This window comes from Ipomoea triloba, chromosome 3 (genome assembly GCF_003576645.1).
Source record: "Ipomoea triloba cultivar NCNSP0323 chromosome 3, ASM357664v1".
Classification (NCBI taxonomy): domain Eukaryota; kingdom Viridiplantae; phylum Streptophyta; class Magnoliopsida; order Solanales; family Convolvulaceae; genus Ipomoea; species Ipomoea triloba.
Window position 1 is genome coordinate 26,859,796 of NC_044918.1, and position 25,856 is coordinate 26,885,651.

At 37.4% G+C, this 25,856-nt stretch overlaps 2 protein-coding genes across 3 annotated transcripts; both read left to right on the forward strand.

Moving 5' to 3' along the window:
• Window positions 1–7,348, forward strand: LOC116013152. The gene is made up of 5 exons (XM_031252804.1): window positions 1–130; window positions 216–973; window positions 2,144–2,154; window positions 4,136–4,560; window positions 7,278–7,348. Exons 1-5 carry the CDS (start codon window positions 1–3, stop codon window positions 7,346–7,348), a joined length of 1,395 nt encoding a protein of 464 aa, XP_031108664.1.
• Window positions 5,376–25,620, forward strand: LOC116014447 (probable manganese-transporting ATPase PDR2). Of its 2 annotated transcripts, XM_031254507.1 has the most exons (22): window positions 5,376–5,653; window positions 8,233–8,500; window positions 9,381–9,470; window positions 11,933–12,132; window positions 12,853–12,925; window positions 13,058–13,230; window positions 13,347–13,518; window positions 16,236–16,340; window positions 16,421–16,531; window positions 16,614–16,700; window positions 16,881–17,063; window positions 17,182–17,232; window positions 17,313–17,438; window positions 18,018–18,097; window positions 18,577–18,685; window positions 19,714–19,842; window positions 20,426–20,491; window positions 20,593–20,664; window positions 20,767–20,918; window positions 23,682–23,793; window positions 23,891–24,007; window positions 24,270–25,620. In XM_031254507.1, exons 2-22 carry the CDS (start codon window positions 8,252–8,254, stop codon window positions 25,350–25,352), a joined length of 3,540 nt encoding a protein of 1,179 aa, XP_031110367.1. In that variant the 5' UTR covers window positions 5,376–5,653; window positions 8,233–8,251; the 3' UTR covers window positions 25,353–25,620. The 2 variants fall into 2 exon arrangements, with proteins under 2 accessions (XP_031110367.1, XP_031110366.1); XM_031254506.1 differs by lacking the exons at window positions 5,376–5,653; window positions 8,233–8,500; window positions 9,381–9,470; ... (2 more) ...; window positions 13,058–13,230; window positions 13,347–13,518 and adding exons at window positions 14,750–14,851; window positions 14,984–15,156; window positions 15,273–15,444.
• Window positions 25,621–25,856: the final 236 nt, after the last annotated feature.

Sequence of the window (25,856 nt, forward strand, 5' to 3'; positions counted from 1 at the left end):
ATGAGGAAATTGTTTGTCATACTACTTACTTCAAACTTGGTCAATCGCCCGGAAAATGTGTGGAACGTAGTGTGGCAACATCTAGCAGAATATGTACAATTTAACAAGCGCAAAGTGTTGCAACAAGAAGGTAAATTAGAATTCGTTTTATATAATATTCCAGACTTATAATATTTAAGCATAATATGTTTAACATTGTCCTTTACAATTTTTAGATTTGTGTTTGTCCGATGACGAGAAGAAGAATTTGGCCTTGATTGAAATAGAGCTTCTGTTACAGTCGTACAACAAGACATTGAAAGATTACCCTCATATGCCACTTCCAAACTACGATGATGTTGTGCGTTGTGATAATCGTCTGTTGTGGGATGAGCTTGATTACGACCGTGACGCATTATTAAAGGATAGTCAAACAATGGAAAGGCAATTGACGGATGAGCAAAAAGTTGTGTACGAAACTGTAGTAAATGACGTAGACCACCAGAAAGGGGGGTTGTACTTTGTCTACGGGTACGGTGGAACTGGGAAAACATTTGTCTGGAGAGCGCTATCTGCAAAAATTAGATCTAGAGGGGATATTGTCATCAACGTAGCATCCAGTGGAATCGCATCTTTATTGCTGCCTGGCGGCCGAACAACACACTCGAGGTTTGCAATACCAATTGCAGTCACAGAAGATTCAACCTGCAATATCACCCAAGGGAGTAGCTTGGCAGAACTCATTATCCAGTGCAAACTTATAATATGGGATGAAGCACCGATGATGCACAAGCATTGCTTCGAGGCACTAGATAGGACATTGCGTGATCTTTTTCGGTTCACTGATCAGAATGCTGGAAACCGAACGTTTGGAGGCAAAACCGTAGTACTTGGTGGTGATTTCAGACAAATACTGCTAGTGATCCCTAGAGGTTCAAGGCAAGACATTGTTTCAGCTTCAATCAACACTTCGTACCTTTGGGATTCATGTCAAGTGCTAAGGTTAACAAAGAATCTAAGACTTTCAAACAAAGAATCAACAGTTGATCTTAGCACCGTTCAACAATTTGCATCGTGGCTAGCTGCTATAGGAGATGGACCAATGGGAGGACCTAATGATGGTTATTCAAACGTACACATCCGTGATGAAATGTTGTTACCAGCTAATGGTAATGACATAGCCACAATTGTTGATAGTATATTTCCATTGTTCAAGGAAGGAGGTTGTCAGCAACAATACATATCAAATAGGGCAATTTTGGCTCCCACACTTGTAACCCCTCAGCTATTCCGATAAGTCTAGGGTTCGAAAAATATTTCTCTAGGCTATGATATTCGTGAGATGATCTCTCGGTAATTCAGAAGGATTTTTATAAGTGAGACTGGTTATTAATAAGCTGCGATCTACGTACCGGTCATGAACCGTAAAAATTTTAAGGATGTATATACTGTTCGAATTTCCCTAGGAAACGGATTATTAAGCATGATACGAGTAAGCGTGAATTTCCTTTTTAGTTCAAAGTGAGAATTAAACGGACTGTAAGAGTGAATTTGTTACGGACCTTCGTACCACTGTATTTCGCGAGATACCGGAAAATTTTCCGATTTTAGTGGTTAATGACGGGATTATTTTTAGAATAATTTTGGTATTAAAATTTTCCCGAACTAAGTTATATTCTTCCGAACTTTTATCTGATTTAACCCCTAACTGTCCAAGGCAAATCTTATTCTATAAGACTCACCATACTTACCATAGGATTGTGACAAGTGTCACATTATTTACCACATGGTAATTAATTATTATTTTGTCATAAGAGAGTATGGGATAAGTCATGCTAAGATGTAACTTACACTCTAAGTCTTCCACATCTCCCACCCCCCATTTTCGAAAATTAAGAGAAGGAAAAGGAGAGAAGGAAAATATCATCTTCCACTTTGAGATCCAAGAACTCCATAGCCATTTTCCTACACAAGTGCTTCCATAATAGGTAAAACTTCGGTTTTATTCGGTAAAAATGACTAGAATCCTTCCTAGAACTTAAGTTAAACTAAGGATTCATGAAAATGTTGTTATTATGGTGATTATTATTTAGGATCTTCGGTGGAAAATTGAAGAAAGGGATCACCATATTTTCTACGGTGTAAAAACTACTTGGGAGGTAAGGAATCCCTTAAGTCGGTTTAGTCACTTGGAAATGAACAATTGCTAGTAAATTATAAGACTTGGAATTTTACGTGAAAATTATGTGTTAAGTTTGAGGATATACTAGTTGGCTCAAGAAACTACACAAAAATTTTTGGTAATTTTTGTATACATGTTCATAGCTAATTTATGCAGGTATATGTTGTATTTATGTCCATATAGGCTTATACTTGTGAAAGTAGTGGAAAATCGAGGCGTTACAACGCGGTTTTTGCTGCCCGAAGTTGGCAGATTTGGATGGACGCGGCCTTGGACGCGCGTCCACCGCGCGTCCATCGGCGTCCAGTGCTTCGGGATCACGGCCGAAAGGCCGGACGCGGCCACGGACGCGCGTCCACTACGCGTCCGTTGGTGTCCAGTGTTTCGGCATCACGGCCGAACGGCCGGACGCGGCCCGGACACGCGCGTCCGCCGTGCGTCCGGCGGTGCGGGAATTCGCGCGGCTGCAGTGCGCGGTTCTGTTTTCGACCGAACTTTCTTCCGTAATTTCTGCTCTTGCATGATATGATGTTTGAAAGGCCTACGGGCACCCGAGTTCAATTTCTGAAAGTTCAAATATTGTTTTGTAAATTACGTACATTGGTTTGGAAGAAAAATCGTGTTTTCAAGAAACAAGTGTAACTCTTGTCACTTGGGAATTTATGGTAGAAAGTCAACGACAAATATGAATATTTTGGAAACATATTTTGAAAGAAATAATCGTTTTGAGACGTTGCGTGAAAATACTAATTAAATATCAAGGAAAGAAAGAATGTTTTGAAAACCTTAGTTTCTGGATAAAGTTGTGAAGGACTTGATTAACCCACGGGAGGGCTTAATTGCCATAGCCCAGCGGTTGTTTACATGTTTGACCTGCGGGAGGCATGAGTGCCGTGGCCCGAGGTTGTTGAGATGTTTGACCTGCGGGAGGCTTGTGTGCCGTGGCCCGAGGTTGTTGAAAATACTCCAAAAAGGCCTCACACTTATCCAGGGGGAAACTAAGTGAATTCTAACTATAAAATTTTAGTTACTCCGTAACTTTGCTGAAGAATAAAATGTCACGAAATTTGAGCACTGAAGTGTGCTGTTGAACACTCTCTTTTGAGTTAAAAGCGATGATAATTCCCGGAAATGAAAGTATTATATGTTGATGCAATTAATATGCTCTACTATACTTTCTTTTGTTGATAATCTGGTTGCAGGTAGACTTTCAACTTATAGGTAAAGCTTACAGCTTTCAAATTATTATTATTGTATTTTCGAAACCTTTGTTTACTTTTGAGTGACAATGGATTTCCTTACTTAGCCGTCGTGCTAACTACACTTCATTGTGTCCTTTATCAGATGCAGTCTAGCGTGGGCTCTTGCAGCCCCGGGAACTCTGGTGACTCATCAGAGTTCATGTTTCCTATCTTAGACTATGATGATTATGTACAGTATCTAACGGGCGACAACCCGTATACTCCTGGCTTCGCTCCTGATCCTCCAGCTCCGGCTTATGCTCCTAATCCTGTTCACCCGGTTGTACCTGTCTGGTCTCCTGTTCCCAGTAGTCCATTGTGTTTCATGGATGCTGTTCAGGCGAGTTATGGGTTCTACCCATCGAGGTTTTAGAGGAGAGAATAGCCCAAACTTTGTTCTAATGGGCCGAGAGAAAACTCTTGTACATATTTGTAGCTAGTATAGCTACCCTTTTGCTACTCATATATACATATATGAAGTTATGACGGGTTTTGACGATATGAAACAATTTCCTTATCTTCAGCCTGTGCATCTAGAGTGAACTCTATCTGGATTTGATTGGGTTCAGTCTAGGTGTGGCGGTAACTACTCCGGATGCACGGTAAAGCCGAGCCGGGGTGTTACAACACTGGACGTTGTCAATGCAATCAATGAATATATGACTGATTTACATGTTGCGGAAAGCAAAACATATCTAAGCTGCGATACTGTGTGTAAATCTGATTCTGCCAGTGGTATCCTGGCTGATATGCACACTCCTGAGTTTCTAAATGGGTTGAAAGCGTCTGGCATACCTAACCATGCTTTAACTTTAAAGGTGGGATCTCCGGTTATGTTGTTGAGAAACATAGATCACTCGATGGGTCTATGTAATGGTACAAGACTTATCATCACCAGATTATCTGATCATGTTGTGGAGGCAAAGATTGTTACAGGGAATAATGCAGGCCAAATTGTCTTGATACCAAGGATGTCAATGACCCCAACTGATACAAGACTACCTTTTAAATTTCAAAGAAGACAATTTCCTTTGATGCTATCATACGCAATGACTATCAACAAAAGTCAAGGCCAAACCTTGACACACGTAGGCTTACTATTAAGGAAACCGGTTTTTGTTCATGTATCAACTATACGATTTTTGATAGCAAACGAAGGTACTGAGAGTAGTAATTATACTACAAATGTTGTGTACCATGAAGTTTTTAATAATTTGTAATCTCAAATATTCTTTTGTTTTAAATAAAGTAGTTAACTTTTCTTAAATATTCGCTTTAATTTCATCCGTGCAGCGCACGAGTATAATACTAGTATATATATATATGCATAGAAAATGGTATTTCTATATTATAATACAAAAACTATTCACAAATGCTTGCGAATAGCTAATATCTAGAGCCCTAGGAATTTCTATTTTCCTCAAAAGAATAGTTGATATCCAATAATGTTATTTCCTAAAATTAAAAGGTCAAAATAAACAAAGAAAGTCTATTTTTAAGAATGATATCCATTCCAGACTATTCTACGAACCATGCTGTAGATCTCTTAGAGCATGACCATCATTAGGTAATATGGGGTTTATGTCAATATAAAAACTTCATGTTGCTTCCGTGAACTGATGTGGAGGCCAAAATGAGAAGAGATAATTCTCCTGTAACAACTTGATTCATGTTAGAAATGAGCAGAACAATTAAAAAAAAAACCACCCAAATCCCCAGCGGAGGCGGCCACTCCGACTTTGACCTACCTTTTTATTTTTATTTTTTTTATTTGTTGTCAGATTTTATGTTTTTTTTTTCCTTTTTTCTTTTTCTTTCTCCCATTTTCTCTATCCTAATTATATTTACAAAAACCCGGTAAAAACCCCCAAAAAAACTCCATATGCTCTTACATTCCTTTCGGGCTTGAGCAGTTCACGCACATTGCAATCCTCAAAATCCCCAATATAGGTTAACGATTTAGTGAATTTACATAACAAAACCCTAATTCTCTAAATCCCCAATTTCTTAAAATTTTTTTTTTCTCTCTGTACTAGTCTTTTGTGAAGTGAGTTCGATTTTCCTCTTCCAAAGACGATCATGGCTTCGTTGTTCCGCTCAGGCAGCTCTCCGTTCTGCACTTCAGCGAGACACTGACTCAGCGTGGTGCGACGGTGCGTCCGCTCGACGCCTTAGCTATCTCAGCGTAGTGCGTTTTGCCACGCCGACTGCTCGTCTCTGAGTCATCTAGTTACCTACTTGAGGTCTTGAGGTAAACACTGAACACGCATAACATAAATTTAATTACTCTTTCTCTGTGAATACGTGATTAGCGATTTAGTGTTACTGGTAATTATTTTTCTTGTGAATATGTGATATATTGATAGAAATGGTGATTAAATGTTGATTTTATATTGCTTCTTTGATGACATTCATACATAACATAAATCAGTATATTAACTTTGGCGGGCCCTCCTAACCCCGCGGGCCGGGGCGGGCTAGGTCAGGCCCACCTCCCTTAGACCTGTTTTATTGGCGGCTTTTTAGCGCACCCTAATCCAAAACGGTGTCATTTCCGGCACCCTTTTAGTGTAATTAGTTTTGTTTGTATTACACATTCAGTTTCATTTTATATACATTGTAGTTTCATTGCAGCACAACTAAAGTTTCATTTTGTTTCAACTACATTTTCATTTGACATTATACATACAGTAGTCTTATTACAGGGAGACCTGTTACTGAATTTCATTTTATACCACTAAATTATAATTCTAATTCAACTACAGCTCCATTGGACAATATACACTCAAATATGTTTAACTGTTATTCAATTTCATTTTATATACACTGTAGTTTCATTACAACATAACTAAAATATCATTTTGATATAATTACAGTTTCATTCGATAATATACACTCAATATGTGAGACATGCTATTCAGTTTCTTTTTATACATATTGTATATTCATTTCAGCAAAACAAAAGTATCATTTCAATTCAACTATAGTTTTGTTTAACAATACACACTCAATATGTGAGATATGTTATTCAGTTTCATTTTATACATATTGTAGTTTCATTTCAACACAACTAAAGTATCATTTCAATTCAATTACAGTTTAATTTGATAATATAAACACAATATGTGAGACAAGTTATTCAGTTTCATTTTAGATACACTGTAGTTTCATTTTGTTTTGAACACACAAAAAATACGGGATTTGTTAAAATTTAATGGTTGCCATTTCTTTACTTAAAGAAACGGCACCGTTTTCGGGCCATGGCATGGTCCACCGGATAACAATTGACCATAGGGTGGGCTTTGGCGGACCTGCCCAGCCCGGCCGTTTCAACAGCTCTAAGCTCCAAACAATTAATATTTTTTAATAAAGCTCGTGTAATCTGTATACATATCTAATATTACCATCATGTATGACTATCCCCATATCATTTGTGTCCGAATAAAGTAGAAGGCACAGGCTTCTACATATTTCTGATTTTATAAAACCCTGGTGCTCTCTGTTTACTGTCAAATTTTTAATGAGGCAGAATTGTTATAGGAGTATTTAAGTTACATTTTAAGGTTTTTGTATTTGCAGGCGTGTTAGCCAATTTATACATTATAGGTATTGGAAGCTTTTGAATCCCTGAGTCAAACAATGATTTATTAAACCTGACTGTTTTATATTAGTAGTCTAATCATTGTAACATGTTTAATCAAATCCAATAATATTAATAGGCTCAGGCGGCTCAGCATGTATTTTATTTCATAGATACATTATTTCAGATGCATTGGGCATGCACTAAATTTCAAGTATTTATCAAAGATAATATGCAGTGGATATAATGCATGTGTAATAACTATTAAGTTTTGCTCTGAACTGATTGGAACCAGATCCTACATATTCTAGTACCATGTTTGTTTATATTAGCATCCATTTTATGGACACTCGTGTGGACTGGTGAATGAAGTAAGGTGTTGGATGGTACTGTGTTTAATAAATTTATTACTATTAGCAATTTCTTTGATATTAAAGTATCATACATTTATATAGTATTTACTTGAGATTGCCGATGTCCTAATGATTGTTTGGTAGTACATTATCGTTTGTCTTACTAGCACGATAGACTAAGATTCAATTATGTTTATATGTTCAAATTTCCTTCAAATGACCAATTCGCTAAAATATTGATTATACATTTATACTACATTGGAATACCAAATTTAAATAGTTGGGAGAAGGTTTCTGTAGGAACATTCTTTTTGTAATGTGTCTTAACTTTCTAAATATTTTTGCCCTTCTATGGATGGCAGCTAAGTCTACTTGTAAGTGATGTCCTATAATCTGATCATTTCTATTCAGTATTTGTATATATTGCAAATGCCACAACACATATATCCTTTCTGTGCATGAATAGTGTGGCTGGATATATAGTTTTCTCAGCTACTGCATATTTTGGGGTTTGTGATGCTGAACAATTTCAAGTTGTGGTATATATGTAAATATATATTATTCTCTCTCTTTTTAAGGGTTTTTTCATTCTTATTTCACTGAAAAGGATATCCCTTATTCCCTTTTGCAGCTGTTCAAATATATTAATCTATTTTATTTTCTTTTCATGTGAAGCCATAATTGAGCCTGTATTTCATTCGAGTTAACATTACGAATTAACCCCCTCTCCCCAACCCATCGCTTCCTTCCTATGGTGTCTTGTGTAAAGAAATGGTTGCATAAACATGTAATTTCTTGTTGTGAGGTAGAGCATGCATAATTTATGTACACCATTTCTTATTTCACCGATTCCTTCTCCTCACCTGAAAAAGCATTTCGATGAGTTCCAATACTTAGGTTATCGCCGGCGGCAGAGATGACGAGGTTTCGGGTCGGTGGGAAAGTGGTGGATAGTGTGGATTTGCTGAGGAAGAGGCACCGACTATGGCGCTTGGACGTCTGGCCCTTCGTGTCTTTGTATGTGTTGTGGCTACTTGTGGTTATTCCTAGCTTGGATTTCGTTGATGCCTGTATAGTTCTCGGTGGCATCGCAGTTTCCCACATTCTCGTGTTCCTCTTCACTGTTTGGTCCGTCAATTTCAAATGCTTTATCAAGTATTCTAAGGTCCAGTTTTTTCTGCTTTTTATTTGCTCAATAAATCTCTCCTCCTTTACTATGTTCCATCTTACAATGTCTGCAAATTACCAAAAGTGCAGGAATCTTTAATGAAGATTTTTTTTTCCTCGTGTGATTGAAGTGTATAAGTGTTTTTGAATTGAATTTTATTTTCTACACTAAAAATGCTAGGACTTTGAGCATCTGTGGATATAGTAGTGTAGTATATGTTTATTTTTCTCGATTGATAAATTCTGTGTTTACTACTTCTCCAACTACTTGTAAGAAAAAAATGTAGAGTAACTTGTGAGGGGTGGGGGGTCGTATGTGTTGATTCTTTATGTCACATGGCCATTCTATAATAAAGTTTGTATTATGTGGAAACAAAGATGCTGGTAATGTTTACTGAATTATTAAAACTTAATAAAATTGGAATTCACCAAGACAGTGTTTTTTATTTTATTTTATTTTTATTTTTATTTTATTTATTTTTTATTTTTTTTAATATAAATTTTCTGATTCTACCAACTTGGGTGTTGACACTATTAGTATTAATATTAGTTCAAGGAGGTAAAAAGGAAGGGGGAGTGCTTTAATAGAATTTAGTGTCCTTGGAAAGGTAAATGTACTTCCCTTACTGGTGTTTAGTTAATCTGGGTGTAGGAGTGATATAAATGGCCTACAATTTTTTTTTATTGCATCTAACTTCAGAAGTTTTGATAAAAACTGTATGAGAAGGGTTACAATTTCCTCCCTTTAACAACCTTCTTAAACTTAACTATATGATATAAATGGTAGCTTGATTTTTCAGTGATTCTTTGTCCCCAATACCTGTTCAGTTCATCCAGTTGAGTTGAAATCTGAACATAATTGAATCTTCATGTGACAGGTTGATGACATTCATCTTACTGATGCCTGCAAAATTACTCCAGCAAAATTCTGTGGCTCTAAAGAAGTTGTGCCACTCTACCTTAGAAAGGTTTGGAACTTGATTTCATTTGGGCTCATTAAGATGTCTCCTTGAATTTATTTTTGTTTGCTAATTATGTAAACTGTTACTTTTATCATGTTACACTAAATTAGGAAACATAGANACTGTTACTTTTATCATGTTACACTAAATTAGGAAACATAGAGCAATTTTGTGAATTTGTGCACTTGAACTTTACCACTAAATATCTTCAACTATTTTTACTTCATTCTTCTTCGATTTGATGTTTGCTAATCAATAAAAAATGTCTTTAGCATTACTGCTACCAAGTATATTATGATACAACATTTCCAAAAATTAAATAAACTGCTCTGTTCCTATTTTCTATTTTTAAAAATATGTGTTATTTATATATTATGGTGGGCAACATCATCCAAGATCATCAGTTCTATTAGTTTCACCCTCCCCACTGGCCACTGAATCACTAATGAGGCAGAATGCTCTATAAGGGCTCATAGCTTTAATTACTACCATACAAGTAGATTAATTGTCCTTGTTCCTCCTCTTCTTCCATGTTTATTACCATTGATTGTGATTGCCTTGCAGTCTAACCTGAAAGTGTGGCGGATGTAATGGGATAAGCACTGTGCACTGTGTTTTTGTACTCTGCTTTCTCTTTGGCCCCTTCTACATTCCAGCATCTTCGTAAAAATTGTATTTTCCCTTTCTCTTGTTGATAAAATTTTTATGCGAAAAAAGTGTGAGGATTTTAGGGATCCTGATAATGTTGTTTTAAGGATGTCAATTATCATTGTTGAATATTAGGAAACTATTATTCAATATTAGGAAACTCCTAGTAGGCTGGACTTAGTTTCCTATTCCTATTAGGGTTTCCTATTCCTATTATGGTAGATTTGGTAGGTAGTTTAGTATATATAGAGGCATAGAGAACAACCCTACTGTACTCTTTCATTATAATACATTCATATATTCTATTATTCTCTGGTTTCTTACATACTTTGCTTCCGCTAACTGGCGGGTGGTTGTTATTCTCCACCCGCCAGGTCTTTCAATCCCTCAATTTCAACATGGTATCAGAGCCTAAACCCTAGGACCCAATCCCCATTGCCGTAGCAGCCGCACCTCGCCGGGAATTATCGCCGCGCCACCGCGACTGTTTCACGTTCACCGTCGATCTCGTGGTTCTTCCTCCGATCTAACACCACAGAGCCCTCGGGAACATCGTCGCGAGTCTTCCGCCGCAAACCCGGTCGCCGTACGCGCCGCCGCCCGCCGTCGGGAAGTTCGAGAGTTTTCCGGCCATATCTCCGTCACCCGGTCTCCGATCAGGATGCCGCGACCACTACTGGAATCGTCTCAAGGAGACGCACCTGCCCGTGTTGTCGGAATTCCCCGTCGCCGCCACCGGCCGCCGGTCACTGCCGCCAGTTTCCGGCCACCGTCGCTGTGTCGCCGGCCGCCGTCGCCTGTTCATTCCAGTGTGATTGGAGTCTGTTTGGAGTGTATTTGGATTTTGGTTCATAAGGTTTTGGGTTCACAGTTGCTTCCAGTGTGTTTGGAGTTTTGTTTTTTTGTTAAGCAGTTCACAGTAAACTCCTTTGCTATTCTTTGCTCCCTTTTTCGCCTCTACCGCTCTCAATGAAGTTCAATGAAGGCTTTGTTAGCATGTCCTACTCTATCCTTGGTGTGTTCATCTCCATTCCCGAGGTTCGTGTTCAACTCCATCCTCGGTGTGTTCATTCCCAAGATCATGTTCAGCTCTGTCCTTGGTGTGTTCACCTTTATTCCCAAGGATTGTGTTCAGCTTCATTCTTGGTGCATTCGTCTTCATTCCCAAGGAAGGGTCAGGCATAGCGCAATCTCTTTTGAAGCCATCAATCCTAGAGTGCTTATGTTGTTGTGGTGGTGTTCGTGTTTACCCTTGGAGCCATTATTCCCAAGGATGTTCGTGACAAGCTTCGCCCTTGATGCATTTCCAAGGGTTGTGTATAGCATTGTCCCTCCGAAGCCATCCAGCACTGTTATCCTCTAGTTGTTTTTAATTTTCATTTGTAATTGAGTGAGGTAGAGTGTTTGTTTTGATTCAAGCTTGGAACTTTCAAATGTTCCAGCTTGAGGGGGAGTGTTGAATATTAGGAAACTATTATTCAATATTAGGAAACTCCTAGTAGGCTGGACTTAGTTTCCTGTTCCTATTAGGGTTTCCTATTCCTATTATGGTAGATTTGGTAGGTAGTTTAGTATATATAGAGGCATAGAGAACAACCCTACTGTACTCTTTCATTATAATACATTCATATATTCTATTATTCTCTGGTTTTCTTACATACTTTGCTTCCGCTAACTGGCGGGTGGTTGTTATTCTCCACCCGCCAGGTCTTTCAATCCCTCAATTTCAACAATCATAAGTATGAATTGGATTCATGTTCATGGTGACTCCCAAGCATTCAATATTGCTTAGCTTATAATGTAAACTCTTGCTTCTGCAGCTGGCATCTTCATCCACTGAAAATGTGGATGAGATTTATTTTGATTTTAGGAAGCAACGATTTATCTATTCAAAGGAGAAGGGAACATTCTGTAAGCTTCCTTATCCTTGCAAGGAAACATTTGGATACTATCTTAAGAATACTGGCCATGGAACTGAAGCTAAAGTTGTTGCTGCTACTGAGAAATGGGGCCGTAATGTGTGAGTCATCTTTGTTCTGTATCATTCTATTTAGTTAATTACAAAATTCTTTTCAAATATGGGAATGCTAAGGGAGATGGCATCTTCAGAATACTTCTCTTATAATCCTAACCTGCCATGCCCTCACCCAGTCCATAAAAAATTTAAAAGAAAAACCTTGAAATGGAAAAAGGATAGAAAGAAAAGACCAAATGAAAATGAAAAATAAAATCAATATTCTTTCAACTTGGCTTAGACGACATGCTATTTCTGTGGTCTTTATCAGTTTATCTATTGGCTACTTTCCATAATATAGGAGAGCAACTCTTTTGTTATACTGAAATTTATTGATCCAACATGCATCAATGCAACCCTTACAGTTTCAACATTGAAATGATTGAATTAATTTGAAGAAAGTGTCCTATTTTCTGTCCTCCATTTCTTTTTAGTAAAGTATTTTTTTTCCATAAACAAAAATAGAGCAGCAAATGAAAGTAAAATAAAATATTCTAGATAAGTTTCCAGGTTTTAATCCTTCCACACGACAATGTAAGCTTCAGAACTAGCCTCTCACCTTGTTCTTAGAATATTTCCTATGCTTGCAACATTCACCTTTGCTTGGCCCCTGTTTGCATTCCTAGCAATGAAGTGCAACATTTTTTTATTTATTGAAGTCAGATTCATGTTTGCATTATCTTAGTTGTTTCCTTCTGCTCCTAATCTTTACTTTCCTGACTGTAGGTTTGAATATCCTCAGCCCACATTTCAGAAATTAATGAAAGAACAATGCATGGAACCTTTTTTTGTATTCCAGGTTTGATATGATTTATAGTCATTCCTCTATTCAGCCCTATTGAAGTATTCCTTTTTGTTCCGAGTTCTTGATGCTCCCTTTGTAATTTAATTTAATTTAATTTTTTTTTTTGTTATTGCTTGTCTTATGCAGGTCTTTTGTGTGGGTTTATGGTGTTTAGATGAATACTGGTACTATAGTTTGTTCACCTTGTTTATGCTGTTTATGTTCGAGTCAACAATGGCTAAGAGCCGTATAAAGACTCTATCTGAGCTTAGACGTGTAAGAGTTGATAGTGAGACTTTGATGGTGTATCGCTGTGGCAAGTATGTTATTCAAATACTATTTGTTTTCTTCAGTTTATTGTTACTACTATATGATGCTTATAAGATGTAGAAAATATGGATAGATTTTTCCCATGCAATAAGAGTTTCTATTTTAGGTGGGTAAAATTATCTGGAACTGACCTATTGCCTGGAGATGTTGTGTCCATTGGGCGTTCTGTTGGTCAAAGTGGAGAGGACAAGAATGTGCCAGCTGACATGCTTTTGCTAGCTGGAAGTGCTATTGTGAATGAAGCTATACTGACTGGTGAATCCACTCCCCAATGGAAGGTTAGTTTCTTTTTATTTCCTTTGTCATTTGGCATTGATTTTTATGAGCGGTGAATGTTATTTCCACTAGTACCTTTTGCTCAACATGGTGGAATGAACTTTTGGAGTTCTAATAGCAATGCTTGGTTGCAAGAAGTTATGGTAGATTCTGATAATACAGAAGATAGGATCACAATAATTTGGAATTTTCAGTACAATGGCTTTGAGTTTCTGAAAGAGTTTCTTGGATTGGCATGTAACTTTATAAAAAAAAAAATACTTGTGATCTTTCTCTGCACTTTCTATTGCCGGCGCCGAACGAAGAAGAAGAAGACCAGCCCCGCCTGCTTCTCTGTCTCTTCTTCTTTTCTTTTTTATTTTTTTATTTTTATTTTAAATTTAAAAAATGAAATGACAAAATTGTCCTTAACTGAACTCATTCGCCGGAAAATAATTGCCGGTGATCAGAATGTGACCGGAATTTGATCGGAAGGACCAAATGTGGTAGGGATTTAAAAGTCGTAGGACCAAATGTGGAAATTTAAATAGTCAGAGACCAAAAGTGGAAATGATACCAAAGTCGTGGGACCAAAAGTAGAAATTTCTCTAAATATTTATATGCAAAGGAGAATTGTTTAATTTTAGCAGATGCTGTTTTTTTTTTTTTTTTTTTTTNCCATGCCCTCACCCAGTCCATAAAAAATTTAAAAGAAAAACCTTGAAATGGAAAAAGGATAGAAAGAAAAGACCAAATGAAAATGAAAAATAAAATCAATATTCTTTCAACTTGGCTTAGACGACATGCTATTTCTGTGGTCTTTATCAGTTTATCTATTGGCTACTTTCCATAATATAGGAGAGCAACTCTTTTGTTATACTGAAATTTATTGATCCAACATGCATCAATGCAACCCTTACAGTTTCAACATTGAAATGATTGAATTAATTTGAAGAAAGTGTCCTATTTTCTGTCCTCCATTTCTTTTTAGTAAAGTATTTTTTTTCCATAAACAAAAATAGAGCAGCAAATGAAAGTAAAATAAAATATTCTAGATAAGTTTCCAGGTTTTAATCCTTCCACACGACAATGTAAGCTTCAGAACTAGCCTCTCACCTTGTTCTTAGAATATTTCCTATGCTTGCAACATTCACCTTTGCTTGGCCCCTGTTTGCATTCCTAGCAATGAAGTGCAACATTTTTTTATTTATTGAAGTCAGATTCATGTTTGCATTATCTTAGTTGTTTCCTTCTGCTCCTAATCTTTACTTTCCTGACTGTAGGTTTGAATATCCTCAGCCCACATTTCAGAAATTAATGAAAGAACAATGCATGGAACCTTTTTTTGTATTCCAGGTTTGATATGATTTATAGTCATTCCTCTATTCAGCCCTATTGAAGTATTCCTTTTTGTTCCGAGTTCTTGATGCTCCCTTTGTAATTTAATTTAATTTAATTTTTTTTTTTGTTATTGCTTGTCTTATGCAGGTCTTTTGTGTGGGTTTATGGTGTTTAGATGAATACTGGTACTATAGTTTGTTCACCTTGTTTATGCTGTTTATGTTCGAGTCAACAATGGCTAAGAGCCGTATAAAGACTCTATCTGAGCTTAGACGTGTAAGAGTTGATAGTGAGACTTTGATGGTGTATCGCTGTGGCAAGTATGTTATTCAAATACTATTTGTTTTCTTCAGTTTATTGTTACTACTATATGATGCTTATAAGATGTAGAAAATATGGATAGATTTTTCCCATGCAATAAGAGTTTCTATTTTAGGTGGGTAAAATTATCTGGAACTGACCTATTGCCTGGAGATGTTGTGTCCATTGGGCGTTCTGTTGGTCAAAGTGGAGAGGACAAGAATGTGCCAGCTGACATGCTTTTGCTAGCTGGAAGTGCTATTGTGAATGAAGCTATACTGACTGGTGAATCCACTCCCCAATGGAAGGTTAGTTTCTTTTTATTTCCTTTGTCATTTGGCATTGATTTTTATGAGCGGTGAATGTTATTTCCACTAGTACCTTTTGCTCAACATGGTGGAATGAACTTTTGGAGTTCTAATAGCAATGCTTGGTTGCAAGAAGTTATGGTAGATTCTGATAATACAGAAGATAGGATCACAATAATTTGGAATTTTCAGTACAATGGCTTTGAGTTTCTGAAAGAGTTTCTTGGATTGGCATGTAACTTTATAAAAAAAAAAATACTTGTGATCTTTCTCTGCACTTTCTATTGCCGGCGCCGAACGAAGAAGAAGAAGACCAGCCCCGCCTGCTTCTCTGTCTCTTCTTCTTTTCTTTTTTATTTTTTTATTTTTATTTTAAATTTAAAAAATGAAATGACAAAATTGTCCTTAACTGAACTCATTCGCCGGAAAATAATTGCCGGTGATCAGAATGTGACCGGAATTTGATCGGAAGGACCAAATGTGGTAGGGATTTAAAAGTCGTAGGACCAAATGTGGAAATTTAAATAGTCAGAGACCAAAAGTGGAAATGATACCAAAGTCGTGGGACCAAAAGTAGAAATTTCTCTAAATATTTATATGCAAAGGAGAATTGTTTAATTTTAGCAGATGCTGTTTTTTTTTTTTTTTTTTTTGGGTTTTCTTTGGCATCTTAAATTTCTATTCTATCCATGGGGCATGAGTGTGAGCTATGGAAGATGGATGTTTTTGTACAGAGCATTATTTTGTTTTTATTTTTCATGGTGAAAGACAGTTTCCTATGCTAATTTCAGGTTTCAATCATGGGTAGAGGAGCTGGTGAGAAATTATCAGCTAGACGAGACAAAGCTCACGTCCTTTTTGGTGGAACAAAGATTTTGCAACACACACCAGATAAGGTCATTTATAGCTTTACTTTGTTTTATCCAATTGTTTTATGTCAGTTCATATTTTGATCTTTTTGGTTCTGTATGGGTAGACACATCAAATGAAGACCCCTGATGGTGGCTGCTTGGCTGTTGTTCTACGAACTGGGTTTGAGACTAGCCAAGGAAAATTGATGCGGACTATATTATTTTCCACTGAGAGGGTAATTCTGTAAAAACACTGCTTGATCATGGTTATGCAGACACTGGATAGATCATAATGATGCCCTAATTTCTATGTCATAGGTAACTGCTAACAGCTGGGAAAGTGGACTATTCATTCTCTTTTTGGTCGTGTTTGCGCTAATTGCAGCTGGCTATGTTCTTAAGAAGGTATAACTTATCTTTATGTGATTATAAACCTGAAAAACAGGAAAATAGTTTTTCTAAGTTTTCTGAGGTGGAGCTATAGTGTAAATTTGTGAATATGGCATTCCTGTAAACTTATGTTGAATTTAATTATTGAATATGATGTGAAATGGTTTTGTTTCTGATATGGGTTTCCTAATGCAGGGGCTTGAGGACCCAACAAGAAGTAAATACAAGCTGGTTCTCAGTTGTTCCCTGATTATTACTTCAGTCATCCCCCCTGAGCTACCAATGGAGCTATCAATAGCTGTTAATACATCTTTGATTGCACTAGCACGACGTGGGATATTTTGCACTGAGCCATTTCGAATCCCATTTGCCGGGAAGGTACTTTTGGATTCTGTGATTGGAATTCTCGATAAGTCAATATGTATTTTTAGTTCAAGAATTCTGAACTATGAGAAACTAGTGATGAAATAGTACTTGACCTTGGTTCCTTCTGCAGGTTGATATATGTTGTTTTGATAAGACTGGGACGTTGACATCAGATGACATGGTATGGAGCTGGCAATATCATCTCACCCTTTGGCCTTTTGGGCACTTCATTTTTTGACATTTTGATGTTTCAACTGTCAGGAATTCTCTGGTGTTGGTGGGCTGACAGATAGTGAAGACTTGGAAAGAGATATGAGTAAAGTCCCAAGACGAGCTCTGGAAATTCTTGCCTCTTGCCATGCATTGGTTTTTGTTGATAATAAGCTGGTAAGAATTTGAAGTTAATATATTCTGAGATCAGGCATTCAGGCTTTTCAAATTGTTATTCCTTCTAGGTGTAGGGTTATGCTTCATTGTTGACCAAGGGCATAGGTTCTTGTAGCATAGAATCTAGTTTGAGGGTGTATGTTCTCCAACTTAGGCTACATCCTCGGTGATGTGCATGGTATCAATTCTTTTATTTTGAGTTTTTATGAAGTACTATCGGTTCGTATTGATAATCTGCAATTCACTCCATTATTGAAGTCACTCAGATTCTAGTTTTTGGCCTGCTAAAATAAAATCCATGCCTATAGAATGGAGAAAAGTTGGCTGCCTTTGAAGAACCTGAATTTGCAAGTTAGCCAACTTCTACTGGTATTTTTATACCATCACATATAATGAATCACCAAATAATAAGCAAGTTTTTATTGCTTCTTCCCTGCATCTCTTGCTTGAACGACCACATTGAAGACCATTATAGGGAAGTTGCTGTGTGTTTTTCTGGTAGTTTCAGCTCTTGGGGGCAATCTTGTGTGTTTTTCTCATGTTCTATGGCCAATTTTCTTCCTTTTTTGGGTAATGTAGGTTGGTGATCCTCTGGAGAAGGCTGCACTTAAGGGGATTGATTGGTCATACAAATCAGATGAAAAAGCCATGCCAAAAAAGTAAGCATGCATTGAATTGTCATTTTTACAACAGTGTTGGATTTATCAAGCTTTTTCCTAACCTTATCTTGTTTCATCTCTTTCTTTCTTGTATCTCCTCTATGGATATCTATCTGTATGTATGTTGGTAGTGTCTTCCAAGAGTATATAGGTCAACTAAATCTTTTTTTTATGATTGTGGCACGCCATTGTGCAAAATACATGCATACATTTATCTAGGAATGTATGTGGGTTTTTATCAACGATAAGAACTATCTGGCAAGAGGTATCTAATTTGCGGGTTTTTTTTCTTTTTTTTTTCATATAATTTCTACACCTCATGGTTAAAATCCATTTGAAATAGGTTTGAAATTTTTTCCATTTCTGTTGAGCATTTCTTTGGTTTCTTTATCTTGATTGGCTTCCATTTCTTATTTCAAAATAGCACTTTGAACACAATACTCTTCTCATATGTTGTGAATTATTGTCTACTCCTGCAGGGGTGGAGATGATGCTGTTCAAATTGTGCATAGGCACCATTTTGCATCTCACTTGAAGAGAATGGCAGTGGTTGTTCGGATGCAAGAGCAATTTTTTGCCTTTGTAAAGGTTTGCACATAGAGATTTTTATATATGTTCTTAAAAAATTTTAGGGAGTTGGCATGGGCTTGTCGACAGTGCTCTATAGTTGAATTGGAGCAGAATAACGTAAATTTGTTGATAACTACTATCTAATTTTTTGCCTTTGTAAAGGTTTGCACATAGAGATTTGTCACATGTACTTTCTGTATTGTTATCACTTTCCAATCTACACGTAATAGTGAGTAAAAAAGGTTAATATTCCCTCCATCCCATTTTGTAAGTGATAGTTGTGTTTGGCATGATATTTAATAAAACAAATAAAATACGACATCCTTTCCAAATTTGTCTTTCTAAAAGGAAGTGTATTAGGACTGACCTAGAAAAGTTAAAAGGAGTAAAGGGTAAATTTGTAAGTAAAAAAGTCAGTGGTAGTGGTATGTAAATTAGGAAAGTGGACATTATTTTAAGATGAACTAAAAGGGAAAAGAGGACAAATTAAGTTGGACAGAGCGAGTTTTTATTTTATTTTATTTATTGTGTGTGTATGATAACGAATCGTTTAGAAGTGGAGAATCATGGATATTTTATGAAATTACTCTAATATAAAATTGACTTCATAGCATTATGTAAGTTGCTTGGCTGCTAGCTTGATATTGTCCAGTATTTATGTAAGTTGCTTGTTTGCTAGCTTGATCTTTTCCAGTATTTTTATTACACTCTTAGCAGATTAGTTAAAAACATGGTTTTATGTTTAACCATCCTATACATCAATTTCTTGGTCTGCACATAAAAGACTTCTTTGTTGTTACTTGTGCATTTGAATGTTGAAATACTTCTCCTAAAAATGCAAAAAGTAATTACCACATTCTTGCCATGTACAAGTAGTCAAGTAGCTTGAATATATCCCCCTCAAACACCCGGTCGGAAAAAAAAACAAGAAGCTGGAGAAACCTTTTGCCTGTTGCATGAATGTGATTTTCCATCATCTAACCTTGAAGGGTGAGTAGCGGATCATTTCAGAGCACCCTTATAAGTTGTTACCAATTAATTTTCAGGGTGCACCAGAAACAATTCAGGATAGACTTGTTGATGTTCCACATTTCTATGTCCCTACCTACAAGAAATACACCCGTCAAGGATCACGAGTGTTGGCCCTGGCTTTTAAACCTCTTCCAGAGATGACAGTAAGACTCCTTTATCAAGAAATCTATTATTTTCATTTACCATTATCTGTCTTAGAAGATGTAAACTGTAGATCCTAGAAAAATTGTGCTCACATTGTATAGTAGATTACAGTATTCAAAAACCACACATTTCTAGGTTAATTGAGGCAAGTAGCCAGATAATTGGATAAAAGTATGGCAAAACTCTTGTTATGATCTTTGGCATTTCAAGATCCTCTGATCCTATATGGCTTTTAAGCTTTTAAGATCTTGGCCTTCTGCATTGAAGTGATCCCTTAAGCATGATCATTGGATAAAAGTATGGCAAAACTCTCGTTATGATCTTTTGGCATTTCAAGATCCTCTGGTACTAATACTATATCGTTTTTTGAGCTCAAGATCTTAGCCTTCTGCATTGAAGTGGTCCCTTATGCATGGTTTGTTTTATTGAGGACTGGAAGTATTTAAGTCATTTGTGTCTTTGCGCCATTTTGCTTTAATGTTGTACATATGTACTTTTTTCCCTCCATATTGCTTTTTCATTATTTCCCCTTGCATTCTTTATCTTTCTAAGGTGTCTGTTATATTTTACAACTTGTTGAAGGTTAGTGAAGCCAGAAGCCTGGAAAGAGACATTGTGGAAAGTGGCCTTACTTTTGCTGGCTTTGCGGTAACTCAATCTCATTTTATGTATTATTATATAATTCATCTGGTATCTTTATTATTTATTTATTTATTTATTTATTTCAATCTTCTTCCAATAAAATTCAGGTATTTAATTGCCCCATCAGAGTAGATTCAGCTACTGTATTGTCTGAGTTAAAAAAATCATCACATGATTTGGTATGTAGATATCTCAGATCACTGTGTAACACTGTAATTTGAGTACTCATCTCCACATAATTTTAGGGATTGATAAAATACTCATCTCCATGTTATTTTTAGGTTATGATTACTGGTGATCAAGCTTTGACAGCTTGCCATGTAGCTAGTCAAGTTCACATCATTTCCAAACCAGCAATGATTCTTAGCCGTGCAAAGAACAATGAAAAATATGACTGGGTTTCGCCTGATGAGACTGACATAGTCAGTTACAGGTACAGATAACCGTATTTAAAGACCATTTCTAATATTTGCATGTTTGCCCTGCTTTTGTAGTGTTATGAGATTAATGAGAATACTTTAGAATATTCTTTACATACTTCACCAAAGAGAATAAACAACCCAACCCTATATATGTATATATATATATAAGCTAGAAGACACCAAACAAGGAAACAAGTTTCCATATGCCTACCTACCAAAATCCCTAAGACTGCCTAATCTATAGAGATTCTATATATTATATCTATATTCCATAACACTCCCCCTCAAGTTGGAGCATAGATATTAATCATGCCCAACTTGTTACACAAATAACTAACTCGAGTGCCATTAAGGGCCTTTGTGAATAGGTCCCCTAATTGTTCTCCAGTCTTCACAAATCCCGTCTATATTAAACCTTGTTGTATCTTTTCACGAATGAAGTGGCAGTCAATCTCTGTGCTTGGTTCTTTCATGGAATACTGGGTTGGATGCAATATGAAGAGCAACTTGATTATTACACCATAGTTTTGCAGGGATTGGACCTTTGAAACCCGATTCATTCAGGAGGTTGTTTATCCACATCACTTCACATGCTGATTGTGCCATTGCCCTATATTGAGATTCTGCACTTGAACGAGAAACCACATTTTGCTTTTTGCTTTTCTACGAAACCAGATTACCTCCAAAGAAAACACAATAGCCAGTTGTTGATCTTCGATCTTCTTTTGATCCTGCCCAATCAGCATCAGTGAAACACTCAATTCTAGTATGACCATGATTCTTATACAAAATTCCATGTCCCGGGGCTCCTTTCAAGTAACTCAAGTTGTCCTCTACAGCTGCCCAGTGATCAATAGTTGGAGATGCCATGTACTGACTCACCACACTAACAGAGTATGCAATATCTAGACGAGTCACTGTTAAGTAGTTCAGCTTCCCAACTAAACTCCTGTACCTCTCAGGATCTTTAAACAATTCCCCCTCCTTTGACAGTTGTATGTTCGGTATCATGGGAGTATTGCATGGTTTAGTACCCAATCTTCCTATTTCAGATAGTAAGTCAAGTACATATTTTCGTTGAGAAAGTAATATACTTGTTTTACTTCTTAAAACTTCAATACCCAAGAAGTACTTCAGTGGCCCCAAATCTTTTGTTTGAAAACTGACTATGAAGAAATGTCTTGAGAGACGAGATCCCTTCGATATCACCCCCTGTAAGGACAGTGTCATCCACATAGACCACTAACCAAATAATGCCTGCTTTAGACCACTTGTAAAACATGAAGTGATCTGATTTGCCTTTCAGCTGGACTCTAGGACTCAAATGCACGCGATGGTGCTTAGAAAACTCACGTGACTCACAAGATAAGGAGGACAAACTCCGAAATTGAGGACATAATGTCTTTAACAATGGAAGGGAAGGATGGCCTAAACAACAATGAGCATCAAACGGGGTAACAACACTGGAACAAGCCATAGACTCCAGCCTCGTGGTGTCAAGAATATAGAGACCCCCAGACATGTGCCCCTTCCCAATAACCCTCTTTGTCGTAAGATCCTGAAACAGACAATGGTAAGGAAAGAACGTAACACAACAATTTAAAGTACGAGTAAGTTGGCTGACCGAAATTAAATTGAACGAGAAGTTAGGCAGGCTCAAGACAGATGACAATGGGAGCGAGGGAACATGCAAAACAGTACCAGACCCAAGTACACGGGAGGTGGATCCATCAGCTAAGGTGACAGGAGGACTATGTGTATAGGGAGAAAATGTGGAAAATAGACTAGAGTTACCTGTCATATGATCTGTGGCTCCTGAGTCTCTGATCCATTTGGAAGAAGACGAGTGAAGGCAAGAAGTTGTATTACCGGAGTTAGCAATAGCAGTGACCGAAGATGATGAATGCTTTAAAGAGGCTCGGTACTGAGAAAACTCAGCAAACTCATCAGCAGAGATTAGAACCGACTTAGCAACATATCAGATTGATATTCAGCCATACCAAACCAAAAAACAGATCACAAAGCACACAAAATAGGAACCTGAAGGTGTACGATACAACCTGACCGTAAAACCGAAGCAACTGATCCAAACCAAGTCTAGATCCGAGACCACTGGACTTGGGCGATCCTGGAGGTGTCGATCGGGGAAGCTTTCCGGTCGCCAGAGACGCCGCACGCGCTGGCATGTGACAGGTGGCGGCTGTTGATGGCAGCGCGTGGTCTCACGCGCTGGGCAGATCGGTGCCGGATTCTGCAGCTAGGGTCGCCGGACGCCGGCGAGTCCTCCTAGATGGGCGGTGGCGACAGCGGAGCGAGAAAAAAAAATCCTTTATCGTACACGCTCTGATACCATGTTACGAGAATAAAGAGAATACTTTATGAATATTCTGTACATACTTCACCAAAGAGAATAAACAACCCAACCCTATATATATATAAGCTAGAAGACACCAAACAAGGAAACAAGTTTCCATATGCCTATACCAAAATCCCTAAGACTGCCTAATCTATAGAGATTCTATATATTATATCTATATTCCATAACAAGTAGTTTCTGACAGTTATTTTTTCTTCTCATATTGTGGGCTCTATGACTGGAATTTGCCATGTTTCCATTTTGTTGTCTGTTCTACAATCCACACCTTTTGTTCTGGTTTTACTAGGAGTTAAAAAAACGGAAGACTTATGTCTATGTACATATACACTCCGAATGGTTTTATTCTTTTTAAATTTCTATTCATATTCTGACTTTCTTATTTATATTGATTTAATAGTGAGAATGAAGTAGAAGCTCTTTCAGAAACTTATGATCTTTGTATTGGAGGTGAATGTGTTGAGATGTTGCAGCAGACATCAGCTACACTTAAAGTAATTCCATATGTCAAGGTTGTGCTGAATGAAAACACGCTTGTCTCTCTCTCTCTCTCTCTCTTGCTTGATCTCTTTTTACTTTAGTTTGTAAAAAGGGTCTTCTGTTTTCCAGGTATTTGCAAGGGTTGCCCCTGAGCAAAAGGAACTTATTATGACCACTTTTAAGTCTGTGGGAAGGATAGCACTGATGTGTGGTGATGGAACTAACGATGTTGGTGCCTTGAAGCAGGTATATCATGGTTCTATGTTCTAGATTGTTATTTGTGAATTTCAAGAGGTGAATTGTTGCAGATTGCCGTGCGCTGTTTTAATGAACCAAGTTGTCCCCATTAACAATAACAAAAAAAATTGCCTTTTCTTATACTGAGGAGAATTGAAGTAGCATGATTGCAAAACCTGTGCCTTTACATTTTTTAGCTAGGTTGCTGAAAGTGGTTTGTCAGGGTATTAAGCAGCTATTATTTTAATGTAATGTAATTCTTTTCCTTCAGGCACATGTTGGAGTAGCTTTGTTGAATGCAATTCCGCCCTCTAAGGGTGAGAAATCTGCATCATCTAAAAATGAACCCCCAAAAAATCCCAAGTCAAAGAAACTCAAGCCTGCAATAGAGAATGGAGATGGTAGTGTGAATAGTAGAGGTACTTCAAGGTCAGAATCCACCAGTAGCCAAGCTGCTAACCGCCATCTTACACCGGCAGAGATGCAACGGGAGAAGTTGAAGAAACTCATGGATGAGCTAAATGAGGGCGGTGATGGTCAAGCCCCTATTGTTAAACTTGGGGATGCCTCAATGGCATCACCATTCACTGCAAAGCATGCTTCAGTAGCCCCTACCACAGACATCATCCGTCAAGGTCGCAGTACCCTAGTAACCACCCTCCAGATGTTTAAAATACTTGGACTTAACTGCCTTGCGACTGCCTATGTATTGAGTGTGATGTACTTGGATGGTGTGAAACTCGGTGACGTCCAGGCTACAATCAGTGGGGTATTTACTGCTGCGTTCTTTCTATTCATTTCGCATGCTCGCCCACTTCAAAACCTTTCAGCTGAGCGCCCTCATCCAAATATCTTCTGCGCCTATGTTTTTCTCTCTCTTCTAGGGCAATTTGCCGTTCACCTCTTTTTCTTGATTTCTTCTGTCAATGAAGCCAACAAATACATGCCAGATGAATGTATCGAGCCAGACTCCGATTTTCATCCGAACCTTGTGAATACGGTTTCATACATGGTGAGCATGATGCTGCAGGTGGCTACCTTTGCGGTGAACTACATGGGCCGTCCTTTCAACCAGAGCATATCAGAAAACAAACCATTTCTTTACGCCCTGTTGGGTGCTGTTGGTTTTTTCACTGTTATCACCTCTGATTTATTCAGGAACTTGAATGACTGGTTGAAGTTAGTCCCGTTGCCAACAGGATTGAGAGATAAGTTGTTGGTCTGGGCAGTTCTCATGTTCCTGTCTTGCTACTCGTGGGAACGATTGTTGAGGTGGGCCTTCCCGGGGAAGATGCCAGCCTGGAAGCACCGACAAAGGCGTGCTGCAGCAAGTCTAGAAAAGAAGAAGCTCTAGATTTGATTTGTAATGAATCACGGCACAGTTTAGACTGAGATCAATTCAGTAGTCTGATAGAATACAAGAAATTCTCTCATTATTTGATGACTTTGTATTTTGTGCTATTTGGTGGCAGCTATCATATAAGCTTTACTGGAAAATTTTGATTGTATCTTCCCCATTTTTTTGCAGAACAAATAGTGGAAATTATATGTAGCACCCCATCTGCTTTTGAAGGACACAGGAAGTAACTTTTTGAAGGTGCTAATTAATTGTTTCTTGTTTTTATTTGTTTGTTTTTATTTGCTTGGATTTGAATTGAAAGGAAGAGATGGGTGGTTGGATATGTTTTTTTTTTCATGGTAGGAGCAATGATTAAAGAGGAGGATGAAACCCAATAGTCTTCAAAGCATGAACTTGGTTTATTTTCTCAAACTTTATTTTCAATCTTTAACTAAAGCAAATAGGATAACTAGATAATTTTTTATTTTTTTCTTTTGAGATTTAACAATTGAATTTGGT

Excerpts from the sequence above, each read along its gene's own strand:
- LOC116013152 (XM_031252804.1), top strand. The coding sequence starts at position 1 with ATGAGGAAATTGTTTGTCATACTACTTACTTCAAACTTGGTCAATCGC. Across the intron at positions 131-215 it reads CAAAGTGTTGCAACAAGAAG|ATTTGTGTTTGTCCGATGAC; the intron begins GTAAATTAGAAT and ends TACAATTTTTAG. Across the intron at positions 4,561-7,277 it reads ATTTTTGATAGCAAACGAAG|ATCCTACATATTCTAGTACC; the intron begins GTACTGAGAGTA and ends GATTGGAACCAG.
- LOC116014447 (XM_031254507.1), top strand. The coding sequence starts at position 8,252 with ATGACGAGGTTTCGGGTCGGTGGGAAAGTGGTGGATAGTGTGGATTTG. Across the intron at positions 12,133-12,852 it reads GAGAAATGGGGCCGTAATGT|GTTTGAATATCCTCAGCCCA; the intron begins GTGAGTCATCTT and ends TCCTGACTGTAG. Across the intron at positions 19,843-20,425 it reads AACCTCTTCCAGAGATGACA|GTTAGTGAAGCCAGAAGCCT; the intron begins GTAAGACTCCTT and ends AACTTGTTGAAG.